The 20,116-nt window shown below is 33.9% G+C and overlaps 3 protein-coding genes across 3 annotated transcripts; 2 read left to right on the forward strand and 1 right to left on the reverse strand.

Annotated features, from left to right (window-relative positions):
• Positions 1–140: 140 nt before the first annotated feature.
• On the reverse strand, positions 141–3,759 carry LOC105801819 (hydroxyproline O-galactosyltransferase HPGT1). Its single transcript, XM_012633118.2, has 12 exons — positions 3,381–3,759; positions 3,203–3,266; positions 3,081–3,130; positions 2,769–2,962; positions 2,196–2,259; positions 2,039–2,111; positions 1,790–1,910; positions 1,629–1,716; positions 1,493–1,543; positions 1,216–1,287; positions 1,017–1,129; positions 141–518 (listed from the first exon to the last, which is right to left on the reverse strand). Exons 1-12 carry the CDS (start codon positions 3,494–3,496, stop codon positions 496–498), a joined length of 1,029 nt encoding a protein of 342 aa, XP_012488572.1. The 5' UTR covers positions 3,497–3,759; the 3' UTR covers positions 141–495.
• A 2,012-nt stretch (positions 3,760–5,771) lies between these two features.
• On the forward strand, positions 5,772–12,623 carry LOC105801818 (ABC transporter C family member 10-like). Its single transcript, XM_052623867.1, is given in 13 exon segments — positions 5,772–5,806; positions 5,969–6,084; positions 6,234–8,319; positions 8,449–8,769; positions 8,846–8,932; positions 9,052–9,639; positions 9,720–9,884; positions 9,981–10,275; positions 10,355–10,569; positions 10,634–10,939; positions 11,030–11,093; positions 11,168–11,407; positions 12,203–12,623. Coding segments are annotated over 11 exon segments (4,452 nt in total). The 5' UTR covers positions 5,772–5,806; positions 5,969–6,084; positions 6,234–6,261; the 3' UTR covers positions 12,316–12,623.
• Positions 12,624–13,303: 680 nt separating this feature from the next.
• On the forward strand, positions 13,304–15,084 carry LOC105801817 (pentatricopeptide repeat-containing protein At1g52640, mitochondrial). The gene has a single exon (XM_012633117.2). The coding sequence runs from the start codon at positions 13,374–13,376 to the stop codon at positions 14,928–14,930; it is 1,557 nt and encodes a 518-aa protein (XP_012488571.1). The 5' UTR covers positions 13,304–13,373; the 3' UTR covers positions 14,931–15,084.
• The last annotated feature ends 5,032 nt before the right edge of the window (positions 15,085–20,116 follow it).

Below are 20,116 nucleotides of genomic sequence, written 5' to 3' on the forward strand. Positions count from 1 at the left end.
TAGATTGTAATCTACCTTTTAGTGGGACTTTCATGATACTTTTACCAACATAAATATGAGTATGTTTGAATATATAAATATGATAGTTCCATTATAAGAAAAACATGAGAGAAAAGAGCACAATTTTGTATCCACACTAGTTTCGAGTCCGGGTAAGATAGATTTACTTAATATATTAATCCAAACAATGCCTAACATTAGAATAAATCATGTATCCAATATGTTCTATCTGTATAAAAGAATGAACTTATACAAGAAAAATGAATAATATAACCCTCTTAAATCTACTATTATCTATAAGCCCCTTCACTGTGTCAATTTCAAACTATGCTCTCAATGGCTCATCATATGGCAGTTTAAAACAACTTGTATTGAGCAAGTAATAAGCCCTCTAATCAAAACTCTAAGGAGCAATTCTTTTATCAAAATAAGATACAACCTCTCATATATATAGCATTGGGGCTCGTATTGCTTTTCCGGGATCGGTAAATAAACTCAAACTCCAGAACAAATAGCTCCTGAAATCACATCCAATGGAAAACAAAAGATATACATGTTAGTTTACCCCGAGAAGACCGAAACAAGTATGTCAGACATGGGAACTTTAGGAAAACGAAGAGTCATAGGATCTATCAAGAAGAATGTTCTCTGTTTTGGGATGTCTATACCTGAAACTATCTCATGATTATCACTAAGGAGTAAGGAAAATAATACTTCCTACTTTTGTTACTTGTTCTTTGAGCTACTCAGACTTGAGTGTAAGTTTCAAACATGGATATGCATGTGACAGGAGTATAAAGTTCTTTCACGCATTGGAGGGTTCTAGGAAGGTATATCCACAAACCCATGTCCACATATGGGTCGGTAAAAAGGAGTCAAATATGAATATTTCAAAAAAAATGAAGAGTTGGAGCAACATAGCTTGTTCTTTGTAGTAAAGTTTGGATACTAATATCTATATTAATTATGCATACCATGATACCATCAGATAGACAAAGGGAGAAAGAGGGAGAGACCTGTGGACCAAGATGAGCAACAAAACTTCCCTTCATCTACATGTTTGACATCGAGACCTATAAACCACGACCCAGCACTGACATCGTCATGGGCATATGTGCGCAGAAGAGATCTGCAATTCAACGAAATAGGATCAACTTCCTGCTTTATAACGGCATAACTTGAGTAATCGTAACACCAAAGAGTAAAGGCCCTGACCTATTTATCGAAATAAATTTAGCCAAAGCACCTGATATGACATACATTTCGCCAGAAGCATGGCGAAAATATCTGTCCAACACCCGAAAAAATAAGAGAACGTACTCCATGGAAGGAAAACAAATATCAATATACAATAACCAGTACAAGAATCAGGAAAGCAGAAGTGCTTTTACAACTAAATCAATAACACGGATCTTGACAGTGTAGGCAATAAGTAATATTAACAGATATTGGTCTAGAATTCGAAGATGGTATCAATGGCGGTAAAACTTACGATTTTTTATCACCAAACTTCCACCAATCTGGTTCATACCATTTATGGCTCCTGCCAATATCAAGAGTTGCAAGCATGAGAAGAAATAAAGGCTATTCAAATATATCAAACTCATATATGTCTAAGTTGAACTCACGGTTCTGAGAAAACTAGGCCAGATTTCATACAGCCAATATAAACACGAGGTTTGTCGAGATGAGATGAAAGTGTAGCTCCCAAGGCATCTGGAAAACATCAAGTCGATAGTGTGAAGATTCAAAATTGAGAAATCTGTATCACATCAATTGCGATACTAACCGATATTTACATAAACATCGTCATTGACTTTTGCGTAAAAATCAGCATCCCATTTATCTGCAGCAAGAGCAAAAAACATTTTGACTTTCTTTGGAAGCTCTCCGGGTGCTTCGACTTGGTCCTGTTTAAGGGAAGTATATAGAAATGGTTATACGGATGAATCGATAACCGAGTTTTTGAAACAATACCAACTGCTTCTGACCGACTTCTGAAAGTAATACTTGCATAAGGAGTGTTCTGTTGACTTACGAGAATGATAAAGTCATTTGTTTGCCTATTTTCATCATCGATGCTCCTGTCTAAATTGTCCTCACGGTCGGCACTGGAAAGCTATGCAACTTAGGAATGATTCTAGCTTTAACATCATCATAAATTTGCAAGACCCCATTGAAAGAGAAAATTATACCTTCTCCCGATGACAAATCGTGAAACTACACCTTTTTCTTTCTCCATTTTCTTCAATGTTTCACCTGGAAAATTAACGATTCAGGTCATCAACGCAATCTCAAAATCGTTTGTATTGTCCCTCAGTACAAATGCATGATACAGCATACATGTTAAATTAGTTGTGTGCACATAAATTGTCGGTTGAAGATGCATGTATTGAACTTGTCCCCTTCAAGGCTAATAGCTACAAACAGGACCTATTATGAACAGGTGTTCATACCGCTTCCCAAGTTCCGACAAGAACATAAATCCATTTACACAACAATCCGCTAATGCAAACAAAATCTAACCCAACAGATAATACAATAACGATTAATGGAAAGTCAAGTGTTCATACTGGTTCCCATTTGTGTGCACATAAATTGTCAGTTGAGGATGCATATATATCCCCTTAAAGACTAATAGCTACAAATGGGACTTATTAAACAAGCATTTTGAGCAGGCGTTCGTACCGTTTCCCAATTTCCGAAAGAACATAAATCCATTTACACACCAATAACAAATACAATAATGAATGAAGGAGTGTTCATACCGCTTCCCATCCAAGCCTTACGTATAGCATCTCTGTTGTTTTTACGGCCAAATCTCGTTAAAACTCCGATTACTACCAGCGGCTTTCTCTTTGAAACAGCCCCGCTAGTATCCGATGAACGCTTAGAAGTAAAACCCTCTTGTCTAGCTATAGCTAGATCCATTTCAAGGGCAGATAATGTCTTGTGTTGTTCCCTATACAAAAAAAAAAAGAAACCAATCCTCAACAAAATATTAATGTTGCAAATTGCAATAGAAATTCCCATTGTAATTTAGTACTCAAAAGTCAAAATAAAACAAAATTCCACCTTACCTGCAAGCAATGATTTTCAAAGTATCATCCACTGATATAGCAGATTGACCCTAAAATGAAAAAGTCAGTAATTCAATCAATTAAATCAAAACCAACAAAAAAAAAAACAGCTAAATTCTCACCAGCCCTGTTACTCTATCAAGTTCCTTTATCAAATAAGCCCTGTTTTGTGCATCCTGCCATAATCTAAATTCCACATAGAACCCCCCCCCCCAAAAAAAAAAGAAGGATTTTTATTCAGTAAAATGAATTTAAATTACAATTTAAAAACCTGGGTCTGATAGTAATTAAAGAACTGACCTGCCGGCAACATAAAAAGAAGCAAAAATGGCGAACATGGAGATCAACAACGAAGAGATTCGTGTTCGAAACACCATATTTGATACTTTGCTATTGGATCCCTTACTCTGCATCATCTTCTTGAATGGAAGAAAAAATACCCAGATTCAGTGATGTAAATGAGAAGTAGATCCAAGTCCAAGTACTGGGTTTTTTTTCAATGATCTGGGTATCGTATCGTAGTATGGTTCAGGGACTGGCTAAAAGATGACTTGTCACCGTTGAAAGCAATTCTCCGAGGTTGTCGGTCTTGTCTTTTTGGGTTTTCAGTGCAACGCCCTGCAACTGCAAAGCCTCAAATCTTTCAGGATTTTCCGGGTTTTAAATACACTTGGAAACTTGGATCAGGCCATGATAATACTGTAATATCATTCGACTTAATATTTCATTTATTTTTTTAATATTAATTTTATTAAACAGTGATTTTAGAGAGTAAATATTAATTATATTTCAATCTAAATTGATCAATTTAAAATAGAAGGACTAATTTGCTTCAATCCCTATAATACAAGGACATCTCAGGTGCATTACCCAATAATACAATATATAAATACAATTGAATTATATTAAATTTAGCTATTAATCTTTGTACTATGTATAAATTGTTGACTTAATCTATTTACTTTAATTTGATTATTTTAATCTTTATACTTTTGACATTTGAAATTTCAATTTTAACCAAATGATAGTGTTAAATTTATTACACTAAATTTTATTATTTTTAAAATTTGATACAGACAAATATATTATTGCAAATGTAATATCATGCCAATTTGACATTTTTACATGTTACACAAAAATTCAATTAATAGATTTAACGAGTATTGTTTATGTCAAAACTAAAATTTTAAAGTTCGAGAATAATAGAGACTATGAATGATCCAAGCGGAAAAATGGAATGAAATTTTATTAAATGAATTTAGCAGTTATTGTTTGCGTTAGGATTGAAAATTTAGAATTGAAAATATAGAGACCGAAACAGATCACTTGAAAATGCAATGACTAAAGTTGACAAAATTAAAATATAAAGATTAAATTTATAACTTATACATAATATAGGGACTAACAGAAAAATTTAACCATTGAACCATAGTATAAAAATGCAGATAGAGTAAATATGTATAGATGGAAAGAAAGTGGTAGGTTTGGATGATATGGTAACACAACGTAACCCTTAGTTTATACTTTATATGGCAATGTAATCATGCGAACGGCGCCGTATCATGCCGCAGATATAATTTAAATTCTATTTTTCCTTTTCTGAATCTTTTTCATACGAATTTATATACAATATTTTATAAGGTTCAATTTAAAATATTAAAAAAGTTAAATTTACTTTCATTTTATAATTTTTTATTGAGTAAATATAATTAATTGTATATTTAATATTCATTATAAAATGATTTTTTTTTGAATAATTTCATTATGGGTTTGGATTATATCTACTTTTTTTGACGCAATGTCTAGAACTATTCATAACCTCTCTCTAACTCATAAATAAGAGGATAATGTGTTTCAACAACCTCGAATTCATGTCTTCTTGCATTGGTAACAATGCCCATATATCGGGCACTTGTATGGTTTTATTTACTTATGGCTTGATATGAAAGAAATTGGAGGAAAAGAAAAAAAAAAGAAATAGATGAAAATGAAAACATTTTTTAGGTGTATGAAATAGTAAAATTAAAGGTTTAAAATTCATTATTTATTAGGTGCAAAATAAAGTTTTAATAATTTCAGAATTAAGTTTAAAATTTGTCAACCCACTAATTCTGGTTGTGAGTCTACAAATTTCATTGAAATGTACTAAGAATTATTCTAAATATTAAATATAAGTACGATTTTTTATGTTTTTAATATTATATATGAATTTTTTCATGTACTAGTGAGTTTGTACTTGGAATGAAATTTTTAATGGTTGAAATTTTATAGGTTTGTTTTGATATTTGTACTCTTTTTGTCTAATTTGGTATTTGAATTTGAAAATTAAATCCGTTTTGGTCTTTGAATTTAAATTCCGTTAATATTTGATGATGTGACTAGTATTACTAGAACATGATAGGATAAAAATCGATCGGTATAACGGTCCGAATAACGAGATTGAGTTAGAAATTACTTGAGAATTGGTAAAAATAAAAAAATTAGAATAAAAATCAACAATTAAACATGTTGAATCAATTTAATAAATTTTTTATTTTTAACTTTTTAATTATTATTGATCTAGTGATTGAATCTAAAATCAATAATTGAAGTGGTTGACACCAAAATAATTATCCCGACATAAACCGTATAAATCCACGTGGCCACGTGTATATATATCTGTTTGTCTTTCTTTGTTTCTGTGTCGATTACAAAAAAAAGTGTAATCTCTGCAACGATTACATTCAGTATAGTTTTCTTTCATGATTTATTTAAATGCTTCTCTTTGGCTATTTAACACAAAATTTGCATTTCATAGATCCATCTTTCATTTTTGTCAGCCATTGTTTTCCTTTTTTCTATCGACATGTGGCTATTTAACTCATCAAGTTCTTGAAAACCTATTGCAGATGGCTTTGAATTTGATGATTGGCTTCAATTGGAGCATTGTCGAAACTCGAAATTAACTGCTCTCAAAATGCATTGGGGCGTTTTGCAGATTCCTTTTCTACTGATCAATTGATAGGTACGTTGTAAATGGGAATGAATGTTTCGCTTTGATTCAATTTCGGTTTGAATTGAACAGTTGAACTTAAGAATTGCTTGTTTGATTTAAAGTTTCTTTATAGATTGAATGTTTTGAGGGTCTTTGTGGTATTGTTGAATTCTATATAGGTTTTAATGATCAAGGAAAAGAGCAAAGATGGAGGATTTATGGACTATGTTTTGTGGGGATTTCACTTGTTCTTATAGTGAAGGAAAGCTATGCCATTCTATTTTTTGGCATTTCACCCATCCCTCTTCTTGCATTAATCAAGGGACCATAACTTGTTTCAATATTGTGCTATTAATCATGCTCTTATTCAACATGATTCAGAAACCATTGCCGAAACCGGTTGCAGTTCCTGCTCGGTTTCGAAATTATTCTGCTTTACAGATGGCTTCAGCCATTGTTAATGGTTGTCTCGGAATGGTGTACTTGTGCTTAGGCATTTGGATTTTGATAGAGAATGTGAGGAAAACACAGACTGTTTTGCCTATGAATTGGTGGTTGCTAGCTTTGTTTCGGGGCTGCACATGGTTAGTGGTAGGTTTAATTGTGAGCCTTAAGGGTCATCAACTTCCCAAGACACCACTTCGTATACTTTCGATTCTCACCTTCATATTTGCGGCAATTATTTGTATTTTATCGATTTTTGCTGCTATTTTGAATGGAATAGTCACGATAACAATAGTTTTAGATGCTTTATCATTACCTGGGGCAATATTGTTGCTATTATGTGCTTACAAGGGATATGGATATGAAGATGGTGATCAGAACACCAATGAATCTGGCCTTTATGACCCTTTAAGTGCTGATCACAATGGCAGTACCAAAGCTGCTTGCACTGGGCAAGTTACCCAATTTGCCACAGCTGGTTGCTTTAGTAAACTATCCTTTTGGTGGTTGAACCCTTTGATGAAAAAAGGTGGGGAGAAGACTCTTCAGGATGAAGATATACCTAAGTTAAGTGAGGCAGAGAGAGCGGAAAGCTGCTATTTGTTGTTCTCATACCAATTGAACAAGCAAATGCAATCCAAGCCATCATCACAGGCATCTATTTTGAAGACCATAATTTTATGCCACAGAAGAGAGATTTTTGTGTCTGGCTTTTTTGCATTGTTGAAGATAGTAACTGTTTCCTCTGGTCCACTGCTTCTTAATGCTTTCATTTTGGTTGCTGAGGGAAAAGGAAATTTCAAATACGAAGGTTATTTATTGGCCATTGCTCTCTTCTTTGCAAAAAGTTTAGAATCCTTATCACAAAGACAATGGTACTTTCGAACCAAACTAATAGGTCTTAAAGTAAGGTCTTTACTCACTGCAGCTATATATAAGAAGCAACTGAGATTATCCAATGCTGCAAGGTTGATGCACTCGAGTGGTGAGATAACAAATTATGTTACAGTTGATGCCTATAGGATTGGAGAATTTCCTTTCTGGTTCCATCAGACATGGACAACAAGCCTTCAGCTATGCATTGCTCTAGTGATTCTCTTCCAAGCCGTTAGACTAGCCATGATTGCAGCTCTAGTTGCTATCATTCTCACTGTGCTATGCAATACTCCACTAGCCAAGTTACAGCACAGGTTTCAAAGCAAGCTAATGGGTGCACAAGATGAGAGGCTTAAGGCTAGTTCTGAGGCTCTTATAAACATGAAGGCGCTGAAGCTGTATGCGTGGGAGAACCATTTTAAGAAAGTTATTGAGAATTTAAGGGCAGAGGAATACAAATGGCTATCAGCAGTGCAGTTGCGAAAAGCATACAATAGCTTTCTCTTTTGGTCTTCCCCTGTTTTGGTTTCTGCTGCTACCTTTGCTGCTTGTTATTACTTGAAAATTCCTCTGCATGCTAGTAATGTCTTCACTTTTGTGGCCACATTACGTCTTGTTCAGGATCCTGTAAAATCTATACCTGATGTTATCGGAATAGTCATTCAAGCAAAGGTTGCATTTGAGCGTGTTGTGAAGTTCCTCGAGGCACCAGAGCTGCAGAATGCAAATGTCAGGCAAAGATGCGATATGGAGAATAACGACCTATCCATTTCCATTAAATCAGGAGACTTTTCCTGGGAAGAGAATTCTTCAAAACCCAATCTAAGAAACATAACATTAGAGATTAGGATGGGGGAAAAAGTGGCCATATGTGGAGAAGTTGGCTCTGGTAAATCAACCCTTTTAGCCACAATTCTTGGAGAAATCCCTAACGTCCAAGGATCTGTAAGTCATAAAATTTGATTCTGTATGAAGGACGGATGCCTTTAGCCTTTTCTCTCGGCATATTGCTTCCTTTCATCTTCTTTTCTTAGCAGGTCTAAATAACATAAGGTAATTTGCTTCATTGTACAGATTCAAGTATTTGGAAAGATTGCTTATGTTTCTCAAACAGCTTGGATTCAAACAGGAACAATACAAGATAACATATTATTTGGATCTGCCATGGATAGGCAACGATATGAAGAAACACTTGAGAGGTGTTCCTTGGTGAAGGACCTACAATCGTTTCCCTATGGTGATCTAGCTGAAATAGGCGAACGATGAGTGAATCTTAGTGGTGGTCAGAAACAGCGAATTCAACTTGCTCGAGCTCTCTATCAGGATGCTGATATATACCTCTTAGATGATCCATTCAGTGCTGTGGACGCCCACACAGCTACAAGTTTATTTAATGTAACTACAATCAACAGTCAGCTTGCAATTTGTTTTATTATCAACTTATGTGAAAGCTGACTTAAGATTATTGCAGGAATATGTTATGGAAGCATTATCAGGGAAGGCAGTATTACTTGTGACCCATCAAGTTGATTTCCTACCTGCTTTTGATTCTGTTTTGGTTAGTGTATATATTGCCAGAGCATAAAGGATTGTCTTTCTTTTTTGTTCTCTACGAAAACCTTTGCATCTTTTTATGTTTCAACAAAATATTTTGTTGTAATGTTGATTTTATTGAAGTTAATGTCAGATGGGGAGATCCTGCAAGCAGCTCCTTATCATCACTTATTAGACTCCAGTCGAGAATTTCAGGACCTTGTTAATGCACACAAAGAAACTGCTGGGTATGGAAGCGTTGTTGAAGCAAGATCTTCAGTGAGTAATGGAACATCCACTAGAGAGATCAAGAAGAGTTATGTGGAAAAACTGTTTAAACCATCTAAAGGTGGTCAATTGATTAAGCAAGAAGAAAGGGAAAAAGGAGATTCCGGGTTTAAGCCATATATACAATATCTCAATAAAAACAAAGGGTTTTTGTTGTTCTCCATTTCTGTTTTAACTCACATTTTGTTTATGGGCGGTCAGATATTGCAAAACTCTTGGATGGCTGCTAATGTTGACAGTCCTAATGTTAGCACATTGAAACTGATCGAAGTTTACTTGGTGATTGGTGTTTTCTCAACACTATTCTTGCTATTTAGATCTCTTTCCATAGTTACCTTGGGTATTAGTTCCTCAAAATCTCTATTTTCACACCTGCTAAATTCCCTTTTTCGTGCACCTATGTCATTCTACGACTCCACTCCTTTGGGAAGGATACTAAGTCGGGTAAGCATCCCACCAAGAGAATATTTACGTAACAGGAAAATGATTCTCGTAACTAACATTTATTCCTTCTTTCCATATAGGTATCTTCTGATCTGAGCATTGTTGATATTGATATCCCATTCAGCTTAATCTTCACCATTGCGGCTACCGTAAATACTTGTAGCAATCTTGCAGTTCTGGCTGTTGTTACTTGGCAAGTCCTATTTGTTTCAATACCAATTATCTATGTAGCAATTCGCTTACAGGTAACACACTACAAGTTTCGTTTCAAAATTCGATGATTTCAGTATGTCACTATGTAAATTTGACTAATCTTGAAAACAATTGTGGGTTGTATATAGAAATATTACTTTTCCACGGCAAAAGAGTTGATGAGGATAAATGGCACAACCAAATCCTTGGTAGCAAATCATCTAGCTGAGTCAATAGCTGGAGCCATTACAATAAGGGCTTTTGATGAGGAAGAACGGTTCTTTGCAAAGTGCCTTGACCTCATCGACACTAATGCTAGTCCGTTCTTCCACAGTTTTTCGGCAAACGAATGGTTGGTCCAGCGGTTAGAGACACTTAGTTATGTTGTTCTTGCCTCTGCCGCACTCTGCATGGTTTTGCTTCCTTCTGGGACTTTCAGTTCTGGTTAGTGTAAGAAACTATCACTCTTGTATACTAAATCAAGAATCTCGTAGAAATTAATCTTCCATATCAATCATTGCAGGGTTTATCGGTTTGGCGCTTTCTTATGGTCTTTCATTGAATTTGTCCCTTGTATCTTCGATTTACTACCAATGCACTATTGAAAATCACATCATTTCTGTAGAAAGGATTAATCAATACATGTATATACCAAGTGAAGCCCCTGAAATTATAGAGGAGAATCGTCCTCCTTACAATTGGCCAGCTATGGGTAAAGTGGATATCTGTGATTTACAGGTATATTTTTTCTTTGGATGTTCTATACAGCACCAATTAGTATACTGAGAATTTATTCGAACAGATCAGATATCGGCTCAATGCACCACTAGTTCTTTGAGGAATCAGTTGCACATTTCAAGGAGGGCACAAGATTGGTATCGTTGGCCGAACTGGTAGTGGGAAGACAACTCTAATCAGTGCTTTATTCCGTCTGGTAGAGCCAGCTGCAGGGAAGATTGTAGTCGATGGCATTGACATCTCTACTATTGGCCTTCACGATCTAAGGTCACGGTTTGGAATAATACCACAGGATCCTACCCTTTTTAATGGAACTGTTAGATACAATTTGGATCCTCTATCCCAACACACTGACCAAGAGATATGGGAGGTAAATTTTGATTTCTTTTCCCAATGATTCCTTCCATCATTTTAACACTATGAATATAATGGATAGTTGATATTTCATCTGCATTTTAAGGTTCTTGATAAGTGTCAACTTCGGGAAGCTGTTCAGGAAAAAGAAGAGGGACTGTACTCCTTAGGTAAATTTCCAGAAACTTGATCATATCCTTTCCTTTTCGTTTTATATGTTGACTAAAGCCAATTGGTCATGAAGTTGTGGAAGATGGATCCAATTGGAGCATGGGACAACGACAACTATTTTGTTTAGGCCGTGCTCTGTTGAGGAGAAGTCGAGTATTGGTGCTTGATGAAGCAACAGCATCGATTGATAATGCAACCGACTTGATTCTGCAAAGAACTATTTGTGCTGAATTTGCAGATTGTACTGTTATCACAGTGGCACACAGGATACCAACTGTCATGGATTGCACGATGGTACTTGCCATCAGTGATGGTGAGTTTCTTTAATGCTGACCTGAGAATCAACCTTTACATACAAACATACTTTGCACTGCATGCACTTCTTTCATCTTGCAGGCATCTTTCAATAATTAGGCACACCACACCAGCATTTGAACCTTGGGAAAAAGGGGATTATATTGCCCCCATTTATTGTTTGGTAAACTACATTGGTAGTCATCTGACTACTAGTAAATTTCTTTTTTTTATCACTCCACTATGATAAGTTACAAAATGGTCACCAAACTATTTAACTTTTCTTTTTTGGTCACCCAACTATTTGAATATTTTTTAGTCATTAGCGGTTAAATTACTAACGTGAAGATAACTTGGAAGCTTTTAAAATTGGCATAATATCAATTTTAGTCCTCAACATTTATACATTATGTCAATTTAGTTTTGATTCTAAAAATTTAATCCTCAATATTTACACATTATAAAATTTGGTTATTTTCTGCAATTTCACTGTTTTTTGTGACATCGGGGTTAATTTTAAAAGAATGAGCAAAATAGTCATTTTATTAAAATTTCATCTATTTTACTATTAAAACTAATATCTCCATGTTAGCATGAGGTACAATGCCACACCAGTTTTAATAGTAGAAATAAATAAAATTTTAATTAAAAACCAACTTGCTCATTAATCTAACATACAAGATTAATTTACTCAATTTTTTAGTAAAAGATAAATATAATTTGACTCAGGACCTCCATGGTACTTTTACTAGATTATACCCTTTTTCCTAATAAAATCACATAAGAATGAGGTTGTTTCTTTATTATACTTCAGGCAAACTGATGGAGTATGATGAGCCGACGAAGTTAATGGAAAGAGAAGGTTCACTGTTCGGGCAACTTGTTAAGGAATACTGGTCTCAGTATCACTCTGCAGAATCGCGTTGAAGTTGTTCCCAAGTTTTCATTCATTTTATCCTTGCTTTATCAAATAAGGTTGCTGGGTTTGTAAAGCAAAGGACTGTGAGTAAGAAGTTGTTCTAGGTTCATAGATGCCGTCGTTGCCGGTTCGTGGATCCGAGAAGAAACTACAATTTATAAGAAACATGCTATATTTATAGGATTTTAAAGGGAAGCTGAAAGCAAATAGGAAGAGGAGACTGTTTATAATTGCAGGGGGATAGCAGATTTCTTGTGTAAACCAATTACGGGTTCAAATTCAATGGCTATAATCTTTTCTTGTTTTTTACTCAAAATTATAGTCTCTTTTCTACCAAAAACAAAAATAAATAAAAAATGGAAACAATAATATTAATTAAACACATGGATGGGTGAGGTAAAAATAAAAAAATTAAAAGGATCCATTGGTGAAGAAAGAAGTTGACAGATTAATTAAAGGGTAAACTACACTCAGGTCTCTAAATTATTAGTAAGTTACAAAATGGTCAATAAATTATTCAAAATTTTTTATTTAAATCACAAGATTGTTATTTCTTTTTTAAAATCCGGTTAATGTGCTCCAAGTGATGATATGACGATTGATATGGTGGATCAGTACCCTATTGACAAATAGAATAACATACTTTAGATCCAAATTGATTTAATGATCAATGTTGAAGATTAGAAAAAAAATTATTTGGATTTTGATTTACAGATTCGTAACTTTTAAAGTTGTTTAATGAAAAAAAACTTAACTGTTGGAGTAAATCGAAATGATAACTGTGGTACGAACAAATAAGCTCATATAGCACCGATTTTAAAAGCTCAATGACTTAAATAAGATTTTTTGAATAGTTAAATGATCATTTTGTAACTTTTTTTAAATAGAGTAACCAAAACATAAGCTTTATTTTGTAACTTTTTGAAATTTTATGACCAAAATATAAATTTACTAATAGTTTAGTTGAACTTGTAGTTTACCTTAATAACACTAAAAGTAACTTAACCAGACCCCTTCAGTCCAACGAAGGTCGCTTGTTGCAGCTACATTTCAGCGCTGGTTTAGAATGGCTCTCTCCAAAACCAGACCACTGCAGTCTATGTTTCGCTCATTCCACAACTACAAACCCATTCTTCGCTTCTCTTCTCTCACCCATCAACAACAGCCTACTTTTCCACCATTATCGAACCTCGTAAACGAAATCTCTCGCGTACTAAGCGACCACAGGAGCCCTCACCATGACTTAGACCACTCTCTTACCACATTCTCATCTCATATATCATCTCAACTAGTCGAACAAGTCTTGAAACGTTGTAAGAATCTCGGGTTTTCCGCCCACAGATTCTTTCTTTGGGCTGCAAAAATTCCGGGTTTTCAACACAGTGATACAAGCTATCGTATTTTGGTTGATGTATTAGGAAGTAACCAACAGTTTGCTATTTTATGGGATTTCTTGGTAGAAATTAGAGATAGTAAACAATTTGAGTCAAACCCGGAAATTTTCTGGCTTGTTTTTAAAGCTTATTGTAGAGCAAATTTGCCTGGTGATGCGATCAGGGCTTTTGATAGGATGGTGGAGTTTGGAATCAAACCTAGTGTTGATGATGTCGATAAACTTTTGTTTTTGTTATGTAAAAAGAAATTTGTAAAACACGCCCAAGGGTTTTTTGATAGAGCTAAGCACGAGTTTGAGGTTAGTGCAAAAAGTTACAGCATTTTGTTGAGGGGTTGGGCAGATATTGGTGAAGTTGGTCAGGCACGTAAGGTGTTTGACGAAATGCTCCAACGAGGCTGTTCAATCGATGTTCTTGCTTATAATAGCTTGTTGGAAGCCTTATGCAAAGGTGGTTGCGTGGATGAAGCTTATAAGATGTTCAGAGAAATGGGTTCGAATGGGATTGAGCCAAATGCTTGTAGTTACTCTGTTTTCATTCGTGCATATTGTGAGGCAAATGATATTCATGCGGCTTTCAAGGTGCTCGATAGAATGAGAAGATACAATCTTGTACCAAATTTGTTCACTTACAATTGTATTATCAAAAAGCTTTGCAAGAATGATAAAATTGATGAAGCTTACCAGCTTCTAACTGAGATGATTGAGAGGAATATTAATCCAGATACATGGAGTTACAATGTGATCTTGGCTTATCATTGTGAACATTCTGAGGTTAATAGAGCTCTTAGATTGATTTCAAGAATGCAGAAAAATGATTGTTTGCCAGATAAACACACTTACAATATGTCACTAAAGTTGTTCATTCGTATAGGAAGATTCGACAAGGCAACCGAGTTGTGGGAGAGTATGGCAGATAGAGGATTTTATCCTTCGGTCTCAACTTATGCCGTTATGGTTCATGGTTTATGTAAAAAGAGAGGTAAGTTAGAGGAGGCATGCAAATATTTCGAGATGATGGTCGATGAGGGTATTCCTCCGTATTTTTCAACCGTCGAGTTATTGAGGAATCGATTGTTGAGGTTTGGGCTATCAGAAAGTGTTGAGATACTTGCTAATAAGATGGCTCGAAGCACTTCTTGTTCGATACAAGAGCTAGAAAATGCTATGAGAGGTAAAACAACATATAGAAGAACAAGAAGTGAAGAAACAGAGCTTGAAAGTGAGTAACAATGGCCCTTGCTTTTCAGTTTGATGCTAAATGTGAAAATCAATCTCTTAAGTTCATGATTGATTTTTCTAGTCATATACATTAATTGATTGTCATATTACCTTGTCTTTATTTTCAACTCAATGCATTCTCTAATCTAACAAGCTTACATAATACTGATCAATATAATACACTTCCTCTGCTTTCTCAGCTACCAAACAGAGTATTATTTGTGAAAAGGATTGATTTTTGAACCCATAAAATTTTCAATGTCACAACAAACCCAGATTTTGAAACTAATTTTTACTTTGCAAAAATTTTATTTTGACCCCCAAGAATTTATAATTCGATGTTTTTATTCTGTTCCTCCAGTATTAAATCCCTACTTTTGCCGGTGCAAATAACTAAGAAAAGATGAAGAAAAATGGAAGTTTTGCAGATGAAATTTCTGATTGTTCTCTTATGTCAATTTTTACCCCAAGAATTTATAATTCAATTTTTGGTTATTTAATGTATAGACGAATTCATATATGAAAAGTGAGAGGATTTGGATAAAAATATAGGTCTAAAAAAGGAGTTTGAAAAAAATATGATCCGTTTTCTAGACAGATTAGGTCTCGGGTAAGCTTTTTTGGCCCAGATCAGTTCCGGATACCCTTAACAAAGTATCGGTACATTACCCAAAAACATCGGCACTGTGCCTGAAAATTTGCCTGAGCATTGATGCCTTGGGGCAAGTATCGATATCTTGGGGCAAGTATTGATACTATAGGCTTTAATATGGGTCGAGTCGGTCCAGGTCTGGGTTTAACATTTATAATCTGGGTCGGGTTTGGATAAAACTTTAGGCCCATTTTTGGGTCAAGCCGGGCACGAGCTTATCAATCAAGCTTAAAATTTTTATTGAGCTCGGCTCAAACACGAACTGCCCGATCTATCAACAACTCTAGTACTGGCATGCTTTGGTTGTTTTTATAGCTTTTCTTTTTTTGCCAAATTCTGAACATTTTTAATGGAAGGGAAAACATTTTATTTCTTGTTGAACAAAGCGTAGACTCTCTTGTGTTGGTGCTTGTAAGGCTTGTATATATAAAACAATTATTTGTAAACGATAGATATCAATTAATTTGGGGTTGGAATCCAATATCTACAATGATATGCATGAGTGACCCAATTTTCAGCCAATGTAGGCAAAATAAAAAACGGTAGAGGCATATCTTGGAAAAAACGACCACTTTGTGAGCTAAAAATGACCACTATTTTCCAAGGTAAGGATGAATTAAGCAAATGGAATTACAAGCACATCTCAAGAATCAAGAAGCAACGACATACATAAAATAACATCAATGTATCAAGCGATTCTCTAAAATGTAGTTTAGAATATTCCTTCATTTATACGAAGAATCGCAACATTTTTATTTTGTAAGACATAGGTAACTCTGATTTACTTAACTTGTCAACAAAAATCTTTAATAATCGAACTTAACAATGACGTAACAATTTTCCATTATTGCATACCGAGACTTACAAACAATGAACCAATCAAGTTGAAAAGATTGAGGCAAACAACTTCTTTGCTATATTATTAGAAAGATTTACTATGAAATTAACGATCTGAACTGCATGTTCTTTTGAGACAGCCATAACAAAAGCTACGTAAATTAAATTTTTTTGAATAAAATTCTCATGGAGTAAAAAAAAAAACAGAATTTCTTTTAATTGAGTTCCAGCAGGAGTCTAGAAATTGTGTATGATATGAAGTTAGCAACTAAACTAAAGAGAGATGGAATAATTAGATTAGGGATGGTAATGAAAGAGAGAGGAAAAGAGATACATTTATTATTCTTGACTTTTAGTAGGAGTCTATAATCTAGCAATAAGCTTAGAGATAAAGCAAAACATGCATATTCAACAATTACATGGCGTGGAGTCATGTAATTGTTGAAGAGATGCAATCATCAAGTTCCATTCCTAATGATTACCAAAAGTCAAGAAAAGCGTGGTTTATATAATATCACTGAGAAGAAATTACATGGCGTGGAGTTGTCAGTGCCTTATAAAAGAAGATGTTGTGGTTCTTCTTATGGATGGATAGCTACAGTAGACTGGACTTTGGCTATTAAACTCATAAACCCTTTCACCGGTGGAATCATTGATCTTCCTTCTGTTGATATTCCCGTTGTGAACAAATTCACTAAGGAAGATGAGCATGAGTTTCATAAAGGCAAGTTTTATGCTGTAGATTTTAGGTTGGGAATCAAATCAGTCCAAGTCACAAATATGAATGGTAGTTTAGTTTCAGCTTTTGATGAGAAAATAATAATTCCACCTGAAGAAGAAGGTGATAATGCGTTTAAGTATATTGTGGAATCATCAGACGGTGAACTTTTGATTGTCCAAAGATTTATTAGCACCTATGGTCCATACCGTTGGACAACAAACTTCAAGGTTTTAAAGCTTCGGCAACATGCAAACCATGTGGCAAGGCTTGTTGAGGTAAGGAACATTGGGGATGATGCCTTGTTCTTGGGTGACAATTGCTCCATGTCTGTCGCTGCTTCTCGATTTCCTGAATGTCGACCCAATTCCATTTACTTTACGGATGATACTATTCTTTATACTCTTGAAGGGTCTATTGATATGGGAATTTTTAGTTTGGAAACAGGTTGTTTTCAACCATTTGATGATATGGATCCTTCTCATTCAGATATGCCTCCTCCCTTTTTTATTTTACCTACATTGGTTGACAATCGAGTCACACATCCATGTCAATACTAGATACTCGATGGGAACAGGTTCTTTTCACCAGTAATACTCTGTTTGGTAGCTCAGAAAGCACACAGGAATAATTTGAATTTGAGAACTAGTTTTCGTTTTCTTCAAGTAGACTGTGCTGCATTTATATTCAATGAAATTTTAGTGTGTATATTTCACCTAGCGTTGTAGTTTATTGTTAAATGTCTTTTCTTCTTGCAGGTTTCTCCAACGATTCTCTTCATTTTCCTGGAAAATTATCACTTCAGATTTTCACTCTTTTAATAAACTAATCAATTTGGACTTATTTAATTCTTTTTAATAATATAACAACTAAATTGATCCATTTAATAATAGAGGGATTAATTGAATACCAGTCCCTATAAATAGAGACTTTCTAAGTATTTTAACCAACTCAAAAGTAATACTAAACAACTTCAAATGTCACGAATCTATTTCCAAAATTGACTTAAATCTAAAGCATGTTCTTCTATTCGTTGATGAGTGTTAATCCACCATACCAATCTTCAAATATCGCTTGAAACTTAAAAAAAAAAACCTAACAACTCAGTGACTTAAATAAAAACTTTCGAATGGTTTAATGAAAAATTTTAATAATTTAGTGACCATTTTATAACTTTTAGAATTGAGTAATCAAAATGTAAACTTATTAATAATTTAATAATCTTGGATGAAATTTTCCCTAATTTAAATTGCTTTATTAAAGCACAAATTGTATTGAAGGAGGATAAATGGTTGGGACCCGTTGGTTTCAAGGTCACTTTCTCCGTTGGGCTTTTAGCCCAGAAATCTAGGTCAATGTCCATTTCATTCTCCGACATGTCCCCGACCCTTTTGTCTGCTATTTTATTTGTTCTTCTTTTCTCCAGATAATTTATAATTAGTTAATTACTTCTATTTTTAGGTTAAAAAATTTGTCATAAGTCCTTATGGTTTTTATAAATTTAAATTTAGTCTCTAGGTTTTTATTTCTGGGAATTTAATCACTCCTTTTCAAATTTCGAATTTCAGGTCCCAACTGCTTGTAATGTTAAATTTCATTTGTTAAGTTTATTATAACGTCATTTTTTTAGTTACATGACTACCAAGTGAGTATTTCTTTTATTTCAAAATATCACACAAACAAATTTAACAATGTTAGCAATTTGACCTGAATTTTGAATTCTGAAAAATAAAAGTATATGGATTAAATTTTAATTTTGTGAAGAGTATAAAGACTTATGACATATTTTTCCTTTTTTTAAAATACAGTACATGTTTGATACAAATATGTTCAATTTTTAATTTTTCATGGATAAAAAATAATTGTAAAATCATATTTTCGTATCTATCTTCGTATATGCATCAAACCAATGTGTCGAGGACAAGTATTTAAGAAAAAATATCAAATCTGATATTTTGTATCTATATTCTAAAATGTAATCGATACATGAATTTCAATTTGATGCAATCATGCACATAAAATTTGAATTGTGATTCATATGTATATATAAATCAAATCAAAATCCCTTTATAATATTACACGTTGGATCAAAATTGATTTATAATTTTAATATTCACCCTTTAAAAAACAAACATTTTAAATTAAGAAAAATGCGGATAAGCTTCCAACATACAAATTGTGACCATCTATAGTTTCTTTTATTTAATTTTGTGGTATAGGAAAGGCATTTTATCCTTTAAGTTGGACCATAAGTCATTTACAATTGAGCAGTTAGGATGTACGCATCAAACCGGTGATACAGCCATCCTTTCAAAATTGGCGGTGCTCATCTCAATTAAATATATTATTTAAAGCCAAAAAATTGTGACCGCCCGATAATTAAACAAAAGCATGCGGTGTGAAATCAACAATTGTGACTAATGACATAAGAATTAATCAGTTGTTTAGGTAGAATTTTATAAATAATGAAGATTAAAATTTCAATGTTGACCATAATATTTCTAAAATCTTAGGCAGAAAACATATTATCACAAGTTTAATGTCATTTTAGTTTGCTATTACCACATACTACTCATAAAAAAATTCAATAAATGGACTTAACGTGTTTTTTTTTTTGTTTGTGAATACTAAAATTTTAAATTTTGAAAATATAAGAATTAAGAATGATCAAATTGAAAACGTGGATTAAATCTAGAACGTTACGTGTAGTAGAAGACTAAGAATAGAATTTAACCAAATGTATTTAACTGCTACTATTTGGATTAGAACTGAAATTGACCAATTCGAAAAGTCTAAGGATAAAAATTGATCAAATTAAAACTTAAGAGTAAAAGCAAAATTTAACCTAAAAAGGAAGTGTGGAATAAAAGGTTGATGCAACAATGCAGCATGAATGCTGATGGGGGGCTCACCTTTTCTCTTTTTAATTATTAGGGGTGAAGACATCATATCGATAAATGTGTATATATATATTAAGATGTGTTGGTC

The sequence above is a fragment of the Gossypium raimondii genome, chromosome 11 (genome assembly GCF_025698545.1).
Source record: "Gossypium raimondii isolate GPD5lz chromosome 11, ASM2569854v1, whole genome shotgun sequence".
NCBI lineage: Eukaryota > Viridiplantae > Streptophyta > Magnoliopsida > Malvales > Malvaceae > Gossypium > Gossypium raimondii.